At 41.0% G+C, this 20,636-nt stretch overlaps 1 protein-coding gene across 2 annotated transcripts in view; it reads left to right on the top strand.

Annotated features, from left to right (window-relative positions):
* The window catches only part of SLC1A2 (solute carrier family 1 (glial high affinity glutamate transporter), member 2), a 55,343-nt gene that overhangs the window by 16,334 nt on the left and 18,373 nt on the right, over positions 1-20,636 (top strand). For both annotated transcript variants that reach the window (XM_014937158.1, XM_014937156.1), the window contains 6 exons: positions 3,237-3,376; positions 5,093-5,245; positions 5,930-6,180; positions 9,618-9,786; positions 13,172-13,298; positions 16,053-16,286. In XM_014937158.1, the coding sequence (XP_014792644.1) occupies positions 3,247-3,376; positions 5,093-5,245; positions 5,930-6,180; positions 9,618-9,786; positions 13,172-13,298; positions 16,053-16,286 (1,064 nt within the window). In that variant the 5' untranslated portion in view covers positions 3,237-3,246. Of the gene's footprint in view, positions 1-3,236; positions 3,377-5,092; positions 5,246-5,929; positions 6,181-9,617; positions 9,787-13,171; positions 13,299-16,052; positions 16,287-20,636 lie in introns of those variants that run through there.

The raw sequence follows: 20,636 nt of genomic DNA on the forward strand, positions 1-20,636 counted from the left end.
GTGTTGGTCAGCCTGGAGAAGAGAAGGTTCCAGGGAGACCTTAGAGCCCCTTCCAGTCCCTAAAGGGGCTCCAGGAGAGATGTGGAGGGACTCTTGATCAGGGAGGGGAGCCATAGGACAAGAGGGAATGGTTTTAAACTGAAAGAGGGGAGATTTAGATGAGATCTCAGGAACAAATTCTTTGCTGTGAGGGTGGTGAGACAGTGGAACAGGTTGCCCAGAGAAGCTGTGGCTGCCCCATCCCTGGAGGTGTTGAAGACCAGGTTGGACAGGGCTTGGAGCAACCTGGTCTGGTGGGAGGTGTCCCTGCACAGGGTAGGGGGCTTGAAACTAGATGATCTTTAAGGTCCCTTCCAACTCTAACCATTCTGTGATTCTGTAAGTCAGTCCATAAGACACAAGTTAATTTACATGATTCAGAGGTCAAGCAGATTTTCATATTCTAGTAATTAGATAGAAAAATTCTTGTGCAAAATACTGGTTTTCTCATGTCCTACACAAGAAGCTTCTCTTATCTTTTGTAGAAGATTTTTACTTCATTATTTTTTCCCCTCCTCTCCCTCCCCCTCACCCGGAATCACGGAATCACAAAATTGTCAGAGTTGGAAGGGACCTCTAGAGATCATCTAGTCCAACTCCCCTGCTAAAGGAAGAACGCCTAGAGCACATCACTCAGGAGCATCCAGGCAGGTCTTGAAGATCTCCAGAGAAGGGGACTCCACGACCTCCCTGGGCAGCCTCTGCCAGGGCTCTGCCACCCTCACCCCAAAGAAGTTTTTCCTCATGTTTGAATGGAACTTCCCATGTTCCAGCTTGAGCCCATTGCCCCTTGTCCTATCGCTGGAAACCACTGAAAAAAGTCCGGTTCCATCCTCCTTCAACCCACCCTTTAGATACTTAGAAACATAAATATAAGTAAGATCTCCCCTCAGCCTTCACTTGTCCAGGCTAAAGAGCCCCAGTTCTCTCAGCCTTTCCTCATCAGGGAGATGCTCCAATCCCTCCATCATCTCTGTTGCCCTTCGCTGGACTCTCTCCAGCAGTTCCCTGTCCCTCTTGAACTGGGGAGCCCAGCACTGGACGCAGGATTCCACTTGTGGCCTCCCCAGTGCAGAGCAGAGGGGGAGAATGACCTCCCTCCACCTCCTGGCCACACTCTTCCCTGTGCAGCCCAGGATCCCATTGGCCCTCTTGGTAAGGGGGCCTTGCTGGCACATGGAAAGTGTGCTATCGACCAGGACTCCCAGATCCTTTTCCTCAGTAGTACTTCCCAGAAGATCCATCCCTAACCTGTATTGGTGCCTGGGGTTCTTCCTCCCCAGGGGCAAGACCTTACATTTGTTCTTGTTGAACCTCATTAGGTTCTGCCCACCTCTCCAGCCTGTTCAGGTCATGCTGGATGGTGGCACAGCCCTCTGGGGTGTCGGCCAGCCCTCCTAATTTGGCATCATCAGCAAACTTGCTGAGGATATACTCTGTCCCCTCGTCCAGGTCATTTATGAATATGTTGAACAGGACTGGGCCAAGTATTGACCCCTGGGGAGCACCACTGGTCACAGGCCTCCAATTTGACCCCAATCCATTAATTAGAACCCTCTGAGTCCTGTCACACAACCAGGACTAAATCCACCTCACTGCCCCCTTATCTATCCCACACTTCCTTAATTTTCTAATGAGGATGTTCTGGGACATATTGCACCCCCTGCAATACACTCAAAAGCCTGGAACTGTACAATCTCATTGCTAAGACAGTGCTAACAGTGCAAACTCTTAGATTTTTATCCTTTGTAGTACCATTTTTCATGTGATGATATTAATCTGTCAACGCTTTTTGTAACAGATTTGTGTGGTTAGAATATTTTAGTACTGGGTCTTTTTCTTTAAAAAACCCATATCAAGCAGAATTTCAGTCCATGCTGAAGGTTCACTTGTGATCTTGATGAGTTGGAGATTGTAAAACCCATATTTTGCACTTCAGGGAGGCTCACAATATGGTATTAAGTTCCTGGAAATTTTGGAATGTTCTTAAAGAGCTTTGTGTCCTTCTCTTCTCTAGGGGTATTTGGACATTACAGGTCTAATCGTAACTTTCTGTTGAAAAACTATGAAGACAACAAGCTACATTTTATGTAACAATAAAAAAATAAGTTTTGATTCCCTGGAAATGGTTTAGTACTGAGAACATTGGAACTTTATATATCTCTTCAGACTTGTTTTAGGTCTGTAGACCTCAGTCTACTGTTGCAGAGGAAGATTTGGTTTCCTTTTTCTAACATCTTGCCCTGATCTGGAAAGCTCCCAAAAATATATTTTCTTGATAATAAAAAAATTGTTCTTTTCCCATTTCTCCTATTTAAGTAGACAGCCTCAACTTTTAGGGAAACTTTGTTTTATTTCTAGTCGTATTTTTAGTATTTTTTTCAAGTACATTTTAATATGGAGTCTATTGCTAATGGTTTCTCAGGCATTGAGAAAGTTAGAGGCATGGCTTTCAGAGTCCTGCATTCATGTGCATATCACTTACCCAAATATAAACTAGAATTAGTAAAAAAACTTTTTCCTCTTAACACTGCCAATTCAATGAAACCAAATATTTTCTTGGGGAATGCATAGTTTTCTGACTAATTGTCAGTGGCAGTTGTTCAAGTCTCATTAGAACCAAACGGAAAAAGATTCTTTTGACCTCAGCATATTGACTATATTACAATAAAATGTTAATGTTGAAATGAAGTGTTTTGGGAAGATTAGGCAAAATATTCTGGAAAGCTTTATTTTGCAAATAAATCCTCATTTTAAAACTCTTTTCCTGAATTGGAATTAAATAAGGTATTAAAATCTGCATTTTCATGATAATAGAAACTTTGTTTTTCAGGCATCTCTCCTATTTAAGTAGACAGCCATGATCTTTGGCGAAACTGAATTTTCCAGCTCAAGACCAATAGTTTAGTCCATGGAACAAATTGGGATGATGTGTCCAGTGAATTCATTCTGGTTACATCTCCACCGCTTGAGATAACCACAAAAAGTACTTTAACGGCAACACCTTTAGAAAAAGAAACCATTGGCGTTTCAGAAACTTCCTCAGAGCAGCAAATACACAGTGCTTGTGAAATGTGGGAAGCACTGGAATATGCATCAGATTCCCCACTTATATATGATGGAAGTCATCCAGACTTTCCTCTCACTTCTGGCATCCTGTGCTATAACTGTTACTTCTTTTTAATTTTTCATTCTAGTGCCAACAATATGCCTAAGCAAGTAGAAGTGCGGATGCATGAAAGTCATTTAAGTCCAGTGGAGCACAGATCCAGGAACATATGTGTGCAGTTCTGCCAGTCGCTCCGCAGGAATCTGCTTCTGACTCTCACCGTGTTCGGTAAGATACATCTGCTGGGCTCAGCCTTCCGTCTTTATCTGTATCTGTCCATGTGGCACCACAGACCCCGTGTGTGGTCCTCGGCTTTCCCAGTGGCACAGGCAGAAGGTGGGTGGGATGCCCGTAGGCGTTGTCGCCGTAGCTCAGGTGTGCAGGGTGTTGCACGGAGCAGATCCACACCACCGAGACACATTCTGGGTCTGCTGCTGAATGGAGCGTGAACGAAGTCCCAGGGCCTGTCAGATCTATGTCATTCAGTAGAACTAAATACACTACACATTCTTTTCCTCTCAGTTATTTGAAATAGAGATAAAAACTCTTCAAAATTTCTTTTACTTCATCTTTTATCTCTCAGTTCACTCTCCACTGTTTTTAAAGTTTATCCCCCTCTCTGTAGCTGTAAGCCAGCGCTCCATGATCTCATCCTGAATATTGCCTCTGGCTTTAGCAGCTTCCAAATATGGAACAGTTTGACATTTTATTGTGGTTCGCTGGCTCTTTGCCTGTTTCTTTTTCACTCAAAGCCTAACAGCCAAATGCAACAAATTCATAGACACAATCTATTTTTTTTATTGTTTGAAAGACCAGCTGCAGCTAGTCTGGAGCTGCAAATTTCACATCCATATTTTTCAGCCTTCAAAACCCATCCTGCCGAAGTGTTTAGTTAGTATTTGCTTTGAATCATCTTTAGAAGGTGCCTGATGCAGTTCCAGAAAAAGTTTTAAATGCACATATATTTTCCATTATATCAAACTGATACTTCTAAGAGTTATAGGTGCTGCAAATCACAACTCACGCTTTGCTGTCAAGTTTTATTACATTTGAGACCTGGGCTTGGGATCAGAAAAAGAAAGGTATTCTGGATGTAAACATAAAATATCCATTCACAAAGACCATGCTATGAAAGTAAACATGGCCTTTTTTTCTGTTAACAGCCTCAATCCTGAAAGAGGGGTTTAGGTGTTATGACTGTACAAATCTAAACAAGTGATGAAGAGATTGGTTGTGATTTGAGAACATTAGCACAAGGAGAATGATGCAGACCATGAAAGGGCAGGAGTAATAAATGAGTAGTAAGAATCAAGTTTTCTTCAATGGTAGGTGCAGTATTTCCGGTCAGGCAGTCCCTTTCAAAACCCCAAACCAAAATTTGAATCTGTTTTCCTCACAAGACTGTTCTAGCTTTCCTGCAGGGTTTTTCTTAGGGTGTAAAATAGTTACTGGTGCTGACTTGGTTCTCAAGGGGTACCATTCTTATGCTGAGGGCGAGCTATCATGCTCTGAAGACCTGGCTGCTAACCCTGGCTCTTCTGTCAGTTCTGTATGGCCTTAGATAAATCAATTCACCTCTTGGTGTCTTAAATTTGCCAGCTGAAGAACAATGATATAAATTATATTTGACTATCCCTCGCTGTATTGCAAGGCCTACACGGTATTAGTAAACCTCAATAACATTGTGGTTTGCAGCAAATTTGTGTTTGCGGAAAGGGAATAGTACATTTCTCTATCAGGACCACTTCTCTGTAATCAGGAGGTACATGGTAAGCATGTTACAGTCTTGTATTAATCAGAAGGCTGAACCTTCCAAGAGTCTCTCTCGGTACCAAAACAGCTGCTTTGTTCAACTGTTTTTCCTCTAGACTGTTCTTCTGTGTAATCAACGTACAATCAGGTATGTTTATGTTACCTACTTGCTCTCTTTTATTCTTCTTCCAGGTGTCATCCTGGGTGCACTGTGTGGGGGTCTTCTTCGTCTGGCAACACCTATTGACCCTGACATCATCATGCTAATAGCCTTCCCAGGAGATATACTTATGAGGATGCTAAAAATGCTGATCCTCCCTTTAATTATCTCCAGTTTAATCACAGGTAAGATCTATTAGCCATAAAGACTTTAAGATGCTTGCTACAGATATCACCTGGTTTACTGAATAATAGTGTGATTCTGTCAGGGATTTTGCGGTTGCAGTGTGTATTTCAGAGTTAATTTCTGATTATCTTCATTGGCTTTGATGCACAGATGCTCCAGTGAATTTATTTTCAAACACATGCACTTATACAACTTCTTGAACATCAGAAATTTCTTAATATGCTATTTTACCTAATTCCTGCATTGGATCTTGCAAATAAGATGGCATGCCATTGGCGAGCCTAGCCTTCTTAAAGCTGTGGTGTCAACTTTAAGACAGCTTAGCCGACTATGACCAGTTCACAGCAATCAAGGGCAAAAGATGGTATGATATCGTCTCTATTTTTCGATTCCTCCTCTGTGTTGAGATGGAATCTTAAGTGGTTTTCTTCAAATTAGTAGCACCAGACATTGCTCACATAAGATCAGGCAACAGAAGCTTCAGTAATCTCTAGTGGTGAGCATATCACAAGGACAAAAGTACGCACCTGGAGGCAGTCATTAAACTTTGCAAATTATAAAGGATTTTATTTGATGATTATTAAATTGGGTATTGAGTCTCAATATCCAATTGTGTTTCTTAAAATATTTTTGTTTCTTAAAATAAAAGTATTTTTGTGTTTCTTAAAATAAAAAACCTGCAGGACTGTCTGGTTTAGATGCTAAAGCAAGTGGCCGATTGGGTACAAGAGCCATGGTCTACTACATGTCCACCACTATAATTGCTGCTGTGCTGGGCGTGATTTTGGTTTTAGCCATCCATCCAGGGAATCCGAAACTCAAGAAACAGCTCGGTCAAGGGAAGAAGAATGATGAAGTATCTAGTCTGGATGCTTTCTTGGATTTGATCCGAAACCTGTTTCCTGAAAATCTAGTCCAAGCATGCTTTCAGCAGGTAAATCCTTCTACTCCTTGGTAATATTTTTTACATCTTTTACTTACCAGGGATGTCTGTAAAGTTAATGTCATTGTTTAGGTGGATGACAGAAATGATGATGCAAAGAGAAATACAGGTCTTAAGTCTTGAGTGGGTAAATGAAAGAACATGATTTATAGCTGCTTCAGTTTATGTTGCAGTTATTATTTAAATTCGTATTTTTTAAGAAGATGGTTTTTAGTTTGTTATTAAGTAAATTTAATTTTTTTTCCTCACTTTTTATACAATATATATGGTCTTAAATGCTGGCTTGGGCTGAACAGCTGTTAAATTATGGGATCTTTCACCCGGGTTGAATTTGATCTTGGTTGTTAGTTACAGAGCTGATGGTTCTGCAATGCCCTGTTTGTAATATATGGATGAACTTCATTCCAGCTGTTTGCCAGTGGAAATGTACCCCAAAACCAAAACTCTCATAACTTCTGTTTCTGCATTAGAGTCCAGACTAGGTGGGTTAGTACGGTCCAGTGGCTGACCCACCTACAGGTGGCTCCATCAGGCCAGGTTTGAAGTACGCTGGGCAAGAAGCATGCTTGCACTGTGTCGCTTGCTCTGTAGGTAGATATTTTTGTCTAAAAGCTTTTCACCAATGCTTAATCGAAACAGCTTCACTTCAAGGGGTAAGATAAATGAAAAATGCATGGTTTCAGTTTTCTGCTTAAACATATTTCTTGTACATAAGCTGCTTTTTCCTACAACTAAATTGTTTGGCAATAACGCAGACTTTTTTTTTATGTTATGAAACAGGGTTGGTTGCCAAACCTGTTCTTAAGTGTTCCTATGTGAAATGGCATTATAGCTGGAGCTGGGGTAATGGCCGAAGAATAAAGTGAAGAGAAGAGGGGGAAGGGAGAAGAGGCCATGCAGGGTGGAAGAACGAAGGGCAGCCTAAGCTGCCAAAAGGGCTTGGATTGCTTCATTTCTTCCATGGACTTCTTCCACATAAAAAAGCCATAGTCCTTGGGGATTTAAAGAGAGAATGTTCTCAGTGTTTCCAAATCATCATGGGAATGTCAGTCACGTGATCAAACTGTGGGTGGCCAAACACCACGTGTAATGTGAAATGTATTTTTGCAAAACTGAGTGAGGGGAGAGCAGGGGGCGTGTGTTTTTTTCTTCCTTTCCCGCGTTTAAACTCTGGAAGAGAGGAGACTTAGATTTCTGGTCAGTTGAAAGTGGTCACATATCTCAATAAAGGGACAAAAAGTGGGAGAAAGAAGAATTAAGCTACCCACCCATGTCAGATAGTTTTATTTGAACCTTAATATTGCTTTTCCAGGGTGTGTTTTATCAGTGTTCAGGCCACTTGATTAGTTCTGGATCACCAATGCCACTGATTGTTTTTTAAACTTAGTCAAAAAAGCTACTGAGTATTTGTGCTTTCCAGTGTTTGATTTTACCAGATTCCATACTAATTGCCAAAGAAAGCCTCTGCCACAAAGCCACCGTTCATTTGCAAAGTAAGTCACACTCATTCCCAGATGGAACTTGTGCCTTCTGTTAGCCCTTAACTGCTCAGTAAGGAGTTAGGATTTATGTATCTCTCTCTTTTTTGTAGGAGGAAAATTAACTGCTTTTAATGGCGTCAGCATATATTTTCTCTTCCTACATTTATACAGACTCTCTCTGTGAGCATTCAGTGTTTCCAGGTTGCCTTAGGAAGAAGCAATTTTTTTGCAGAAATTCTGTGAAGAATGGTTTTGAAGGGTGCAGAGCAATGGCACCGTGTAGCCATGGTCTGCGGGGGAGTTTTCCATGCATTTCCTTGCCACCAGGCAGAAAGCAATGCTGGGATTCAATTGCACTTTTGAGACAGTTCATTTGCACACTGAACCATCTCATGGGGTTTCAGGATCTCTTGAATTTTTGTATGGTCTGCAAGAAAGACTTTGTTTATACTGAAAACTGCTATTTCAGCAGTGACTTAAGATGTGCCATGAAAGAGAATGAGACTATCATCTATAAACATGATAGTGACATCTAAATGGATTTCTAGCCTCATATGTTGGTGTCAGAATCTAAACTTGATTTTAGGCTCAGAATTTTTAGTGACTGCGGCCTTGTGCAAAGAAGGACTGAGGACCTTTGACTTAAGTGACTGTAGTGGAATTTGTGAGCGTGTAGAGTGTAATGTTTTAAGTTTAGTTTCTATGACTCTGTTCTTACATTCTGGATACCTCACATGAAAAAAACTGTTGACAGTATCCCTCAGATAAAAATAAACTTTGAAAAAAATTTAAATGTGCAGGAATGTTTTGTTGTTTCAGGACAACTGAAGAGTTTCTCATACAAAGATATGTAAGTTTTCTTTCTACATCCCCCTCTCTAGACTTAGACAGCAGGTTTTGAAAGGAAAGACATAAGGTAATTTAAAATCTTACAGTCTTAAAATATATGGATTGAATCTGTATCATCATCGATAGTACTGCAATGTCCATTTCAACAGGAAAATTGTGCATCTAATGCATCATTTCTGATGCCTTGATCAAACATGTTTCTAGGAACAAGGAAAGTAGGGAGCAGATGGAAAACCATGGCAAACCGGTCATAGCTTCCTGACTGTTTTGCCTGTCCCAGAGCCATGAGGAGGTGAGAAAGGTTCAAGGTGTGAAGTGGGAGGAAAACGTCCCTTCTAAAAGGAGCAAGTCACAGATCTCTCTTTTCCCACTGCCTCCTCCCTTTTTTCCTAGCCATAAACTCAAGCTATTTCTTCCCCTACCATTCCTTCTCAGCTTTCCCTTGACCCTGCCTTTCATGTGCCAGCAGGGGTCCAGATGCTGATGTCTTCTTTTTTTTAGGTGGTCAGATTTGATTTAATAGGTATCTGGCAGCTTTGATAATTTTTCTGCTATCTATCACTCACAATATTTTAATTTGAGAGCTCAGGGGACTGTGTCTATTCCATTTTGAGCCCTCGCAGTCACCAAGTGAAGTGTTGGATTCAAGTTAACCATCAAACTAACTATGATAACTTGAGCTGGGCAGACCATCCTGATTAACAAGCCTTTCTGCAGAGTTGCTGCTGTGACTGATCTTAGAGGTCCTTGCCTTTTGGTGCTAAATCAATGGTATCTCCATGTAACATACAATCTGTGAAGCACCATTTGTGAACCATCTGGGTATAGGGGCTAACGTTCTGTAAAATGTGACATCCTAGCTGTAAGGAACAAGTATTTGCCCTACTTTTCACACTAGAATAATGAGGAAGACTCTTGGGACTTTGTAACACTTGTGATTATTGAAAAGCAAACTTGCTTTTGGAGGAATGTGTAAGAGGTTCTGAAATGCATGTCTAATCCTTTAAAAATATAGTTCCCTGGGATTATTTCCTGATCTTGCATATGGATTACATTCAGTCTGTTTCCATTCTCATCCTCCGTTTTTATTGCCTTCAGATCCAGACTGTCACCAAGAAAGTGCTGGTGCCACCACCCATTGAGGAACCACCAAATGTCACAGACTCTGCTTTTGCTATGATGAATGACACAGTGCGTGAAGCAGCACCAGAAGCCCAGCTGGTCATTAAGAAGGGACTTGAATTTAAGGATGGCATGAATGTCCTGGGTAGGAAAACTTTTTGCCTGTCAAATATGTGTGTCATGTATGACACAGCTTTTGGCTGTGACTGGCTAGCCAGTTTTGTGTGATCTCTTCAGTTCAAGTTTAGTCTCCCCAAATAATCATCAAATGTTATCACTCACTGGCTGCCCATTGGTCTCTGAGGTGAAAATCTAATGATCTAACTAGAAATACGACTGTATCACAGAAACAATCAAGTGGATTATTCTGGATTGGCAGCTTTGCAGGTATTAACTGGAGTACAGTGGGGAAGCATGTAGGAGGTACCCAAAATATCCTTTCATCCTAGAAGCAACCTACCTAGACTAATACCAATGCATATTGGCAAAACAGTATGGGGGAGAGCTTCAAGGGCCAGTGCTTTACCCAGCCCCTGATGAGTTTGAGCTGAGTTGTTTCCAATAGGTGTCTCATGCATGCTGAACTACAATTTGGCTTGAGGCAGAGCCTGAAGTGAGAGGTAGGGTGTGAACCGCACCACCCAAGAAAAATCCCAGAGAGGCTTGACACAGCTCTGAGTCACCACTCCCTCATTCTTTCATCTTGGCTGCTGACCTTTACCAGCTGCAAATTATGAACAACTGCTGTCATGCCATCCTGTCTGGACAAGCCAGCAAGTAGGGGTGGTACACAGGCTTTGCCTATCTTCTGCTCCTTCCTGAAGCACCTGTTTGGACTGGAGCAGGGGCGCGGGGGAGGAAAGAGCTGCCACTCCACTTCTATTTTCTCCTCTGTGCCTAGACTCACTGTTTTGCCATCCCAGAGAGGAGTGCTCCTGCGCACCTTCTTACTTTCTTGAGGTGGGTGAAGTTAGTCACAAATTAGGTCTCAATTTGTAGCCTCATTGGCATGCCTACACTTGAAGATACACATGCACTGTGGCAGCATGTCCAGGCTGACACCTACGTTTATAGGTGTCATCCTCAAAGTGGGACAATATAGAATCATAGAATCATTCAGGTTGGAAAAGACCCTTGGGATCATCAAGTCCAACTATCAACCCCACTCTACAAAGTTCTTCCCTACACCATATCCCCCAACACCACCTCTTTTAAACATATTCAGGGATGGTGACTCAACCCCCTCCCTGGGCAGCCTATTCCAGTGTCTGACCACTCTTTCTGAGAATAATTTTTTCCTAATGTCCACTCTAAGTATCTAAACCACTGCTTTATCTCACCACTAGGCCATCACTTTTTAGGAGCAAGTGGCCCCTTATAGACTCCTTACAGCTGATGAGCTGCCTGTTGACACAGTGGCTGCTGTGCCTGCAGAGCTTTTCTGGGTGTTGGTGAGTTTGTTGGCAGTGACTACTTTGCTTAGATGTAAGAGGATCTGTTTCTCTGTGAAACAGACTGATCTACAAGAGCACTGTGTTATGCCTGCCTCCACAATTCCTCCTTCCGTTCAACATCTGTGGGCAGAGGACCCACTTTCTTTCAAAGCTGCAAACTAGCATTTTGCACCCTGTGTGAGGCAGCAGCTCATTGCTCATGCTGTTACCCTCACCTGCTTTTTTCTCTCCTGGAGCTCTGCCTATGCATTTCTAATGTGAGAGATGCATTACATTTAGTACTGGACTTGTTTTGTGCAGGCTCTGTCATGGATAAGAAGAGCTAGAAGGCTGAATACAATTCCTACAGAAAGGAAATACACAGTTGAGGTGGGGGATTTACTATAGTATTTTAACCAATGACTCCCAAATGTTGCTGAGTTTTTTGATTTGGTGTGGTTTGGTTTTGAATGAAGAAGTGAAAATGTTGGGGAATTGCCATCCAGCTTGCACAAACTGTACAAGCCAGGCAAATTCCTGCAAATATGGACCAACGTGACTCTTATGACTAATGTAGCAGCTCATTTGGAATTAATGAACAAAACCATCTATTGGCTTCTTCCGATGCAGAGTCTGAATTCCAGAAAGTTACTTGGTCTTTGACTGAAAAGCTTTTCATCGTTTTCCCATGCTCTGCAGCACACAAACATACACTTCTCTGTTCAAGTGACTCAACAGAGATAGCTTGGTGCTAAAGAATGACTTTGTATCCAGGAGATTTGATTAAAAAAAAAAAAAAAAAAAAAAAAAAGAACAATTCCTAGTGCTTTATTTTATAAGGTTCTGTCCTTAATCTAACACATCTGTGTTATCTGATCCAAGACTGCCCATAGGACAGAGGGCCAGATTCTTAGCTCCCATGCGCTCGTCTCATAGACTTCAAGGGGGATAGACTAACTGCAACAAGTCAATGACTGGCTCTTGTTTGTTGTTGAACTCTTAAGTGTTACCATATTTTTTCCTATCCAGGAAATTTGATTAAAAAAAAAAAAAAAAGAAAAAAAAAGTACCATTGCTAAACCCATTGTGAAGATATGGGCCAGCCTGTCTTTTCCCAGAGTACTGATAGCTCAAATTCCCCTCTCTTGAATGCTTTTGTGTCCTGATGGGTTTTTCCTTCGGAATTACCCAACTGAGTTCACACGTATGTTAAATACTGAACTTGCATCATGACTGAAAGTTTAGCTTCAAAGGGTGGCTGAAGATTCAAACCATCAGTATCAGTTAATAATCCCACTCTGGGGGCTGAAAATCACTGGATGGTAAAGGCCAGCGTTGGAGACACAGCTCCAAAGTAAGGCATGACAGATGCACTCAGTTGTTTTTTCACACTGATAGTCCAATGCTCCAGCATTTCACACCTTAGCATTTAAATTTAGGAGCCAAATGTTACTCATATTGAATTCTATGATTATGTATCCACTGATAGCTGCTTTCAGTGAGGTTAATCTGTTTAATGGGTGTTCTGTGGTTTAGCTTAAAGTGCAATACCCGCCTTCTCCTCCCACCCCCACCTTCTTAATTTAACTGGAATACTCCTGCTGGGGCCACTTTTGCCTTTCCCTGTACTCCAGGAATGACTAGTCTGTAGGTTGAATCTGTCAAGGGACTTTTGTAAAGCTTGGGAAAAAAGTTCTTGGTCTCTAGTGACCACTTTTGCAATAAAGAAGAGTCATGATATAGCGCTGTGCTGCCTCTCCCATTTGCCAGGGGCTATGAGGTTTCTAACAGTTTCGTGACACTGAGAAGATTATGGTATAGGTATTTAATTGATGATCAGATCAGTTCATGAAAAAAGAAAAAAAAAACGTAGCTGTGCTGTGAAATTGCAATTTAGTAAAATATTGAAGAATAAAAGATGTTATAAATATGATCATGGAAGTTGAGACATATTAAAAAGTCCCAAGAGATGCATAATACACAATAGTTCTGAAAACTGGATTAGCAGGTAGTATCAAGAGATTGTCTAGGTACAAAAACTTCCTAATAAACATGGTTTTACTTGGGGTTTTTTGTCTTGCAATTTTTTCCCAATAGGTTTAATAGGATTCTTTATTGCTTTTGGCATTGCTATGGGGAAAATGGGAGAACAGGCCAAGATGATGGTGGATTTCTTCAACATCCTGAATGAGATTGTAATGAAGTTAGTGACTATGATCATGTGGTAAGTTTGAAGTTCTAACTTTTAGAACAAAAAAAAATTCAAAAACCCTAATAAAACCCTAATATGGCATATAGTGACCACAGTTTGTTAGCAAATGATGTAATGAAATAGTTCATTTTTTAAAGCTTTGACAGGTATGTTAGAACCACAGCAGCATTATTTCTATTTGGTGAAGATGATTTAGGATGCAATTTGAAATATTTCTGAAGGTATTCTGTTCTTTGTTTACTGAAATCCGAGACATGCAGGTACCAGCAAAAGCCTTCAAATACCACACCGATTATGAAAGTTCATTATATAGAAGGACACCTAAGCAGGCAAGTCCCCACATAAGAACATCCAAATCTTCCTGGGAGGCTTACGTAATCCCACCGTATTAGCTAGGAGGCATAATTACAAAGAAACCTGAAAACGGACTTTATTCACTGTCTTCTGTATAAAAATACTTTACTACCAAATAAAATTCCTGTGGTTTTCAGTGATGTGTGGCCCTTCCACCCCTAGTTTCTGCAGAATCTGTATCTTACAACCTCACCACAATGGGGTCACTGGAAGTATCTGTCCTGGTTTTGAAGTATACCCATTTGTAATAACAGTGCCTGGCTTGCCTCAAGGGACTGGCTTTACCCGATCAAAACCAAGCCCTTGTTTACATTTCTGGATGGAAGGGGATTCTCTCTCTTTTTTTTGGAGATGTTTCTTCCGAGGGCTTCCCCAGAGCTATTTGTACACAGAGCCAAGTGTGGCCATATCACACCAAAACCAGCTTTTCAGAACATAAAAATGCATTGCTACATGTGGCACTGAACTACTGTGTTTTGTATCTCCTAGGTCTTGGAGGGCAGAAATAGCCACTCCATTAAAACACACGTATCTTGGCTCATTGCTCCCTGTGATTCCCTGGTGTCCCTGGAAGTGATTTCCTGAGTTACAGGGCTGCAGAGCCTCTCTGAGGCTCTAGATGGACACAGCTTATAGAAAAGGGAGCAGCGTGCCTGAAGTCTTCAGCTTCATCAGTGTTTCAGAGGGAGCCTGTTATGCAAGAGTGATGCAGATAGCAGTAGTGATGTGGAAATGTGTAGGAACAGAAGAAAGAACTTGAAGCAATGACTTTGTGTTCCTGTTATGCTTCTGCTTTTTTTTGGTAGATTATCTTGCTGCATAAAAACACAGGGTTTTTTATTCACAAAGCCCTACTCCTTTCAACGGTTAATGTAACCTGCTGCTTTCCACTCTCTAGAGAGATGGTGACTATACTCTCATAACACCCCAACAGCTAGAATTCACTCTTACTTCATTTAGCACCAGTTGGTACACCCAAGACATAATACTTTGTTCCAGTATATTTTTTCTCTAGTTGTCAGAGTTGCAATGGCAGGAAATCATTCCAGTTTCAAGACTTTCACTGTAAATGGTTATTTCTTACTGATGTGCTTTTTATTTCTCTGTTTGTGAGAAAGGAGATTGACATTGGGAATTCCACTTTTTCATCTCTCTCTACAATTTTTAAAGAATTGTTGTGGCCAGAAACAGGTGGCTTTTTTTATAATGTGTGTTTATAAAGACAAATGCACTTGTTTATGCAGTTACCTTTTCTTTGGTTTATGATTTCTCTGCACACAAAGCTGTAATTCCCGTGGCAACTCCAGAATCTGAGGAGCATGGCCTTGCTACACAAACATAAACCAAATCAGATATCTGGCTCTTACACCATGTAATTCTTTATAAGAAAAATGCTTCATCAAGTTCATTGAAACATGATAACTGGTATAACAGCTGGCCTTGCGTTTCAAGGGTCTGAGGGCTCTCCAGGTTTTGGGCGTGTTGCTTGAAAGACCATGAGATGTTTCTTACAGAAAACACGAAGCACTTTTTATTCTGAAAGTCAGTTTCCTTTGTATTGTCTTTAATCAAGCATCCAAATCACTAATCACTTTTGAAACTATACATTACCATTTATTTTCAGAGGCATTTTGTTTACTGTTTCTCCATGTTGTGCACATTACTTTCTGTCAGTTTAAGTTTTATAAACAGATAGAGAAAGTGAACGTCACTTAAAATTACATAATACACTAACTTTTACCAGTGTAAGTATAAATATTGTCTTCTGTCAGTGCACTTTCAGACATTTTTCACTGTAGATGATTATTAAATTTTTTAAATAATACCCCTTCATTTCCATTTTTTTGCAATTATCAAACTGCACTACCATTATCATCCTATTTAAAAGTTCCGTTTATGGGATCAGGAAATCACATGACTGAGGTGACAAAAACCCTACCCTAAGCAAGGAAAGCACATAATTAATGAAGAACATATAAACCAAAAAGAATTTGTCCAAATTATTGAAAGAACATAATGGAAACATTTGCAGCCTTCAAGATAAAAGCAATTCATTTCATCAAATAGCTTAAATGAAAGAAATAATGCAACTCCCTGAAACCATATGAGCAATGGGCTGTAAAGGCTATGTATTAAGAAGAAATGCTGCACCACTCTTTATAATGATCCAAGCCTGTGTAACATTATAGTAGTCTTGTAAGATATTATTTCAGGATCAGAAACTATTCAGGAAATGCATATTCTATTTGATGGAATGGAATAAAATGAAGTAGATGGGAAAATTGCTGAAGATGGCCATTATATTGTAAAAGATGAGTCTTCTACTCTTCTCCAGTCTATACTTGATTGAGTACTATTTTTATAAGTAAGCTTCAAAGTCTAGTTCTGCCTGTGCTTATTCTCTTTCTCCAGGTATTCCCCTTTGGGCATTGCTTGCCTCATCTGTGGAAAAATCATTGCAATCAAGGATTTAGAAGTAGTTGCTAGACAACTTGGCATGTACATGGTCACTGTGATTGTGGGTCTTCTCATCCATGGAGGGATCTTCCTGCCTCTGCTCTACTTTGTGATAACAAGGAAAAGCCCATTTTCATTCCTTGCTGGGATTTTCCAGGCGTGGATCACAGCACTAGGCACAGCTTCCAGGTACGCTTGAGAAATAACAGCTTGCTTTATTTTTTAGCAGATTATTAGCTGCTATTTAGAGATAATACATCTGGTGTTCTGACCTTCACTGCAAAATCATTTTATGCCATTGAATAAAACCTATTTTTAATCCAGTCATGTGGAAATAAATAAAAATAACCACACACATTTCGAATTTTTTTAGAGAGGTTGTACAGCCCACTGCAGAGAGATGGGAGACCCACTTTTTGTTTTCTTTTCTGACATTGGCCAAATGACTTGTGCAAATTGTGTTACCTCTGTGTTTGTTTCCTCAACTAGGAAACAATGATAATTCTATTTATTTTAAAAGCATATTAGCACCAGTCTTATTGCATTGGGAAAAAAACCCACCTGAAATATTGCTAGGTTTCAAGAGAGAAGTGAAGAACACTCTCATTTTATTTTTTCATTCAGTTTGGCAGAGTAACGGGACTTCATTGAATAGCTGAGCTAATGCACAGAACAGACTCAACAAAGGGTGTAGGCAGCTCAGCACAGGGGCAGTCAGATCTTGTGTTTAAAAATATTTTTCATTTAAATTTTAAAGTTTTCTTCTTCAATAAGTGTTTATTTCTGAAGAAAATTTTATCTTCCATTTTAATTAAAAAGGTGAAAAAGCCTGATTCAAAACTGACCATTTGATGGTCAGGAATGTCTTGAAAGAGCTGCAGTTCTCTGGGTCAATCCAAACAACTCCACTGGATGACTTCTTCCCCGATGAACAAGAGACTCTAGGGGGACCTTACTGAGGTGCATAAATATCTGATGGGACAGGGTAGAGAAGATGAAGGAAGAGTATTCCTAGTAGTGCCCAGTGACAAGACAAGGGGCAGTGGGCACAAACTGAAAGACAAGAATTCTATCTGAACACAAGAAAAATCATTTTACTGTGGTGGTGGTTGAATGCTGGCACACATTGCCCAGATGAGTTGTGGAGTCTCCATTCCTGGAGACAAATACACAAAACCAGTCTGGGCATGGTCCTGAGCAACCTCCCCTAGCTGCTCCTGCCTGGAGCAGGGTTGTTGGAATAGATGACCTCCAGAGGACCTCAACAATTCTGTGGCTGTGTGATAAACAATGGGGGATTATAGAAGATATAGTCAGGCCAGGAGTTTCACTAAACCACAATTTTCCCTAAGGCTTTTGTTCATTGAAGTGGTCTAGTTTCCACTTAGATTTTCAATAGTAAATTTACAGTGTCCATATGCAACATGTTTGTTTTTTTTTTATCATGAAGGAATATTTTTCTGGTGGAGTACCAAAGTGGAAAAATGTAGGGGATTCTAAGTGATTCCAGTATATGGATTTACCTGAATACTAGCTTCACCACCTGACTGCTATCCAGATCTGAATCAGTGGTTGAACATAAGTGGACCAGTTCAGAGCACCACAGACAAGTGACCACATGACAAAAATCACCATCATATGGTCTGATCTGGTACCTCTGGAAATGACAATTGCTTCCTATTCAGGGACCTATTAATGGTCTTTGGCCAGGCTGAGGAACCATGGAAGGCATCTACATAATGTGCTCTTCTAAGAAAGAAACCTTGGTCTCCCTGACCTGCCCACCTGTCCTTGCTCATGGTGGCAGAACTGAAGGGGGAAGATATTTGCACAGTCCCTGCCCGCTGAGCCCACTGTGGTTCGTTGCAGCAATAGTGGTCCATGGCTGGTACACACCTTGTGCTCATGGTCTGATTTGTAACAGTGAAGGTAAGGTGGGACTTGTGTTTCTGAAGAAAAAGAATCTTAGCTGACTGAGTTTCAATGTGTGTAAGTGAACTGTATTTTTTATTCTACTTTTAATAAGATATAGGAATCTTTTTGCTGTCAGAGGTAAAGTGATCCTGGAACTGACTTGAAAACTGATTAGTAGTAACTGGTTAATCACTCACTAGACATCTTCTGATGTCTGCTATAAATATAACTATTAGAGTAACTTACAGGAGAATATACTACATTGTTTATACAAAGTATTCATTGTCTCTGTTTTGGCTAAACCCACAGAACATTAAGCATTTGATTACCTTTGATTAAAACCACAGTAAAATAAACTGTTATTAGAAATATATTTGTAAAGATGCTAGAACACAAATGATTGGTACCATATGTCTGGCTTATTGACATCTGTTAAAAAAATCACCTCTGTGAACAAAGAATGGTACAGTCATGTGAGCACAAGGTGAGGATCTAAAAGCTCATACCTTCTAATTCATGTTTCCATAGATGTGGGACAAGAGGAGTCATTTAGGAAGTGACTCTGGCATCTGAGAAGGGTCAATCCAGAAAGGTTTGGCTTTTCCATATATCCCATGCAGGATAGGTCAGCCTCATGTGCTTGTTCCAGATAATCTAGGACTTCTATTATGAAAATACATTTTTATAGTTAGGTATCTCAGTCATTCCCTAGTCTCTCTTTTCTATGGTTTAATTTTCTTTAAAATTGAAAGATTACATGTTTTGTACCCAATACCATCTCTATGGTAGTGGATGAACGAATGAGTTGGAAAGGCCCTGAAGTTGCAAGCCACTGTCAACGCTATGCTGCGAGTATTTACTTGAGAAACTTTGGTGAGTCCCATCCTTTATTCTTCTATGAGCAAACTAGGTTTTTTTTGTAGGGGCAATGACACCAGAATTAGTGGGATACAATAGCGAAGGCCTTTGAGAAATTCTGCCAACTCAGCTGCAGAAAAGCAAATAAACCACAACAGATGTGCTCCAGCTGCTTCTGTATGAAACACCAATTAAAAGGAATTTCCCAAGGTCAGCTTTCTTTTCATAACAGCTTCTCAGGCAGCAACTAGCTTCATTTACTGGTGGACTTAACTTCAGGGATACCACAGAAAAGTAAGGAACTTGTATTAGGTTTCATACTTGTAACAGCAAGTCCTTTGCCTGAGGCAGTCAGACCTGCTAGGGAAGGGAAGAAGTAGAAGATATTTGCATCCACAGGGAAAAAAGAATATGTTCTGGTTTCAGCAGTATTTTTTGACTAGTTTTATTTGAGCAAGTGAATGTAATAGCCTGAACTATTCCCACAAAGACAAGTCACTGTGGATCTGTGCAAGGACATGTACCCTTTTTCCAGCGGTCTTTCTCGTCTTTTCCTATCCTCCAGCTGTGTTTCGTGTCCTTTCCTTTCCTTCAGTATCTGGAAACTGCATGGGTTGTATCTTTTTGCCTGGCTTTTTCATTCCTTAATGCAACACTGGTTTCTCCAGAGCAAATTCACAGTCAAAGAAATTTAGGAATTGTCTCTACATTCATAGTTCTGTCCATCTGAAAACATCAGGAACCTGTCTTTTTTTTGAAAAAAATGCAAGAAATAATTCACAAATTAGTTTAAAAAAATCATCTACTCTGTCTCAAGGTCTCACCCCTACTTCAAATCATGTTAGTGTCTTAAGCCTCCATTTAGCTGGAGGTGGGACTGAGGCTAATTTAAAAATTGGCTTGAATCACAGCAGAAAGTGAAAATAGAAAGTCTAAACAATGATTGCAGAATTTATCATAGAATCATAGAATGGCCCAGGCCAGAAGGGACCTCCAAAGGTCATCTAGTCCGACCTCCCCTCAGTCAGCAGGGACACCCCCAACTAGACCAGGTTGCCCAGGGCCCCATCAAGCCTCACCTTGAATATCTTGAAGGAAGGGGTCTTAACCACCTCCCTGGGCACCCTGTTCTGGTGTTCCACCACCCTCACAGTAAAGAACTTTTTCCTAATATCTAATCTAAATCTGCCCTTTCCCAACTCATCCTGTCACTACAGGCCTTTCTAAACAGGTTCTCCCCAGCCTTCCTGTAGGCCCTCCTCAGGTACTGGAAGGCAGCTATTAGGTCTCCCCGGAGCCTCCTCTTCTCCAGGCTGAACAACCCCAGCTCCCTCAGCCTGTCCTCGTAGCAGAGGTGCTCCAAACCCCTGATCATCCTTGTGGCCCTCCTCTGGACCCTCTCCATCAGGTCCATGTCCTTCCTATATTGAGGGCTCCAGACCTGCACACAATACTCCTGGTGAGGTCTCACCAGAGCAGAGTAAAGCAGAAGAATCCCCTCTCTGGACCTGCTGGCAACACTTCTTTTGATGCAGCCCAGGATGCGATTGGCCTTCTGGGCTGCAACTGCACACTGCCTGCTCATGTCCAGCTTCTCATTCATCAGCACTCCCAAGTCCCTTTCCTCAGGGCTGCTTTCTAATATCTCATCCTCTAGTCTGTATTGATACCGAGGATTGTTCTGGCCCAGGTGCAGAACCCTGCACTTGCTTTTGTTGAACCTCATGAGGTTCACCTGGGCCCACCTCTCCAGCCTGTCCAGGTCCC

Source organism: Calidris pugnax, unplaced genomic scaffold (assembly GCF_001431845.1).
Source record: "Calidris pugnax isolate Ruff unplaced genomic scaffold, ASM143184v1 scaffold3, whole genome shotgun sequence".
In the NCBI taxonomy this organism is placed as follows: Eukaryota; Metazoa; Chordata; class Aves; order Charadriiformes; family Scolopacidae; genus Calidris; species Calidris pugnax.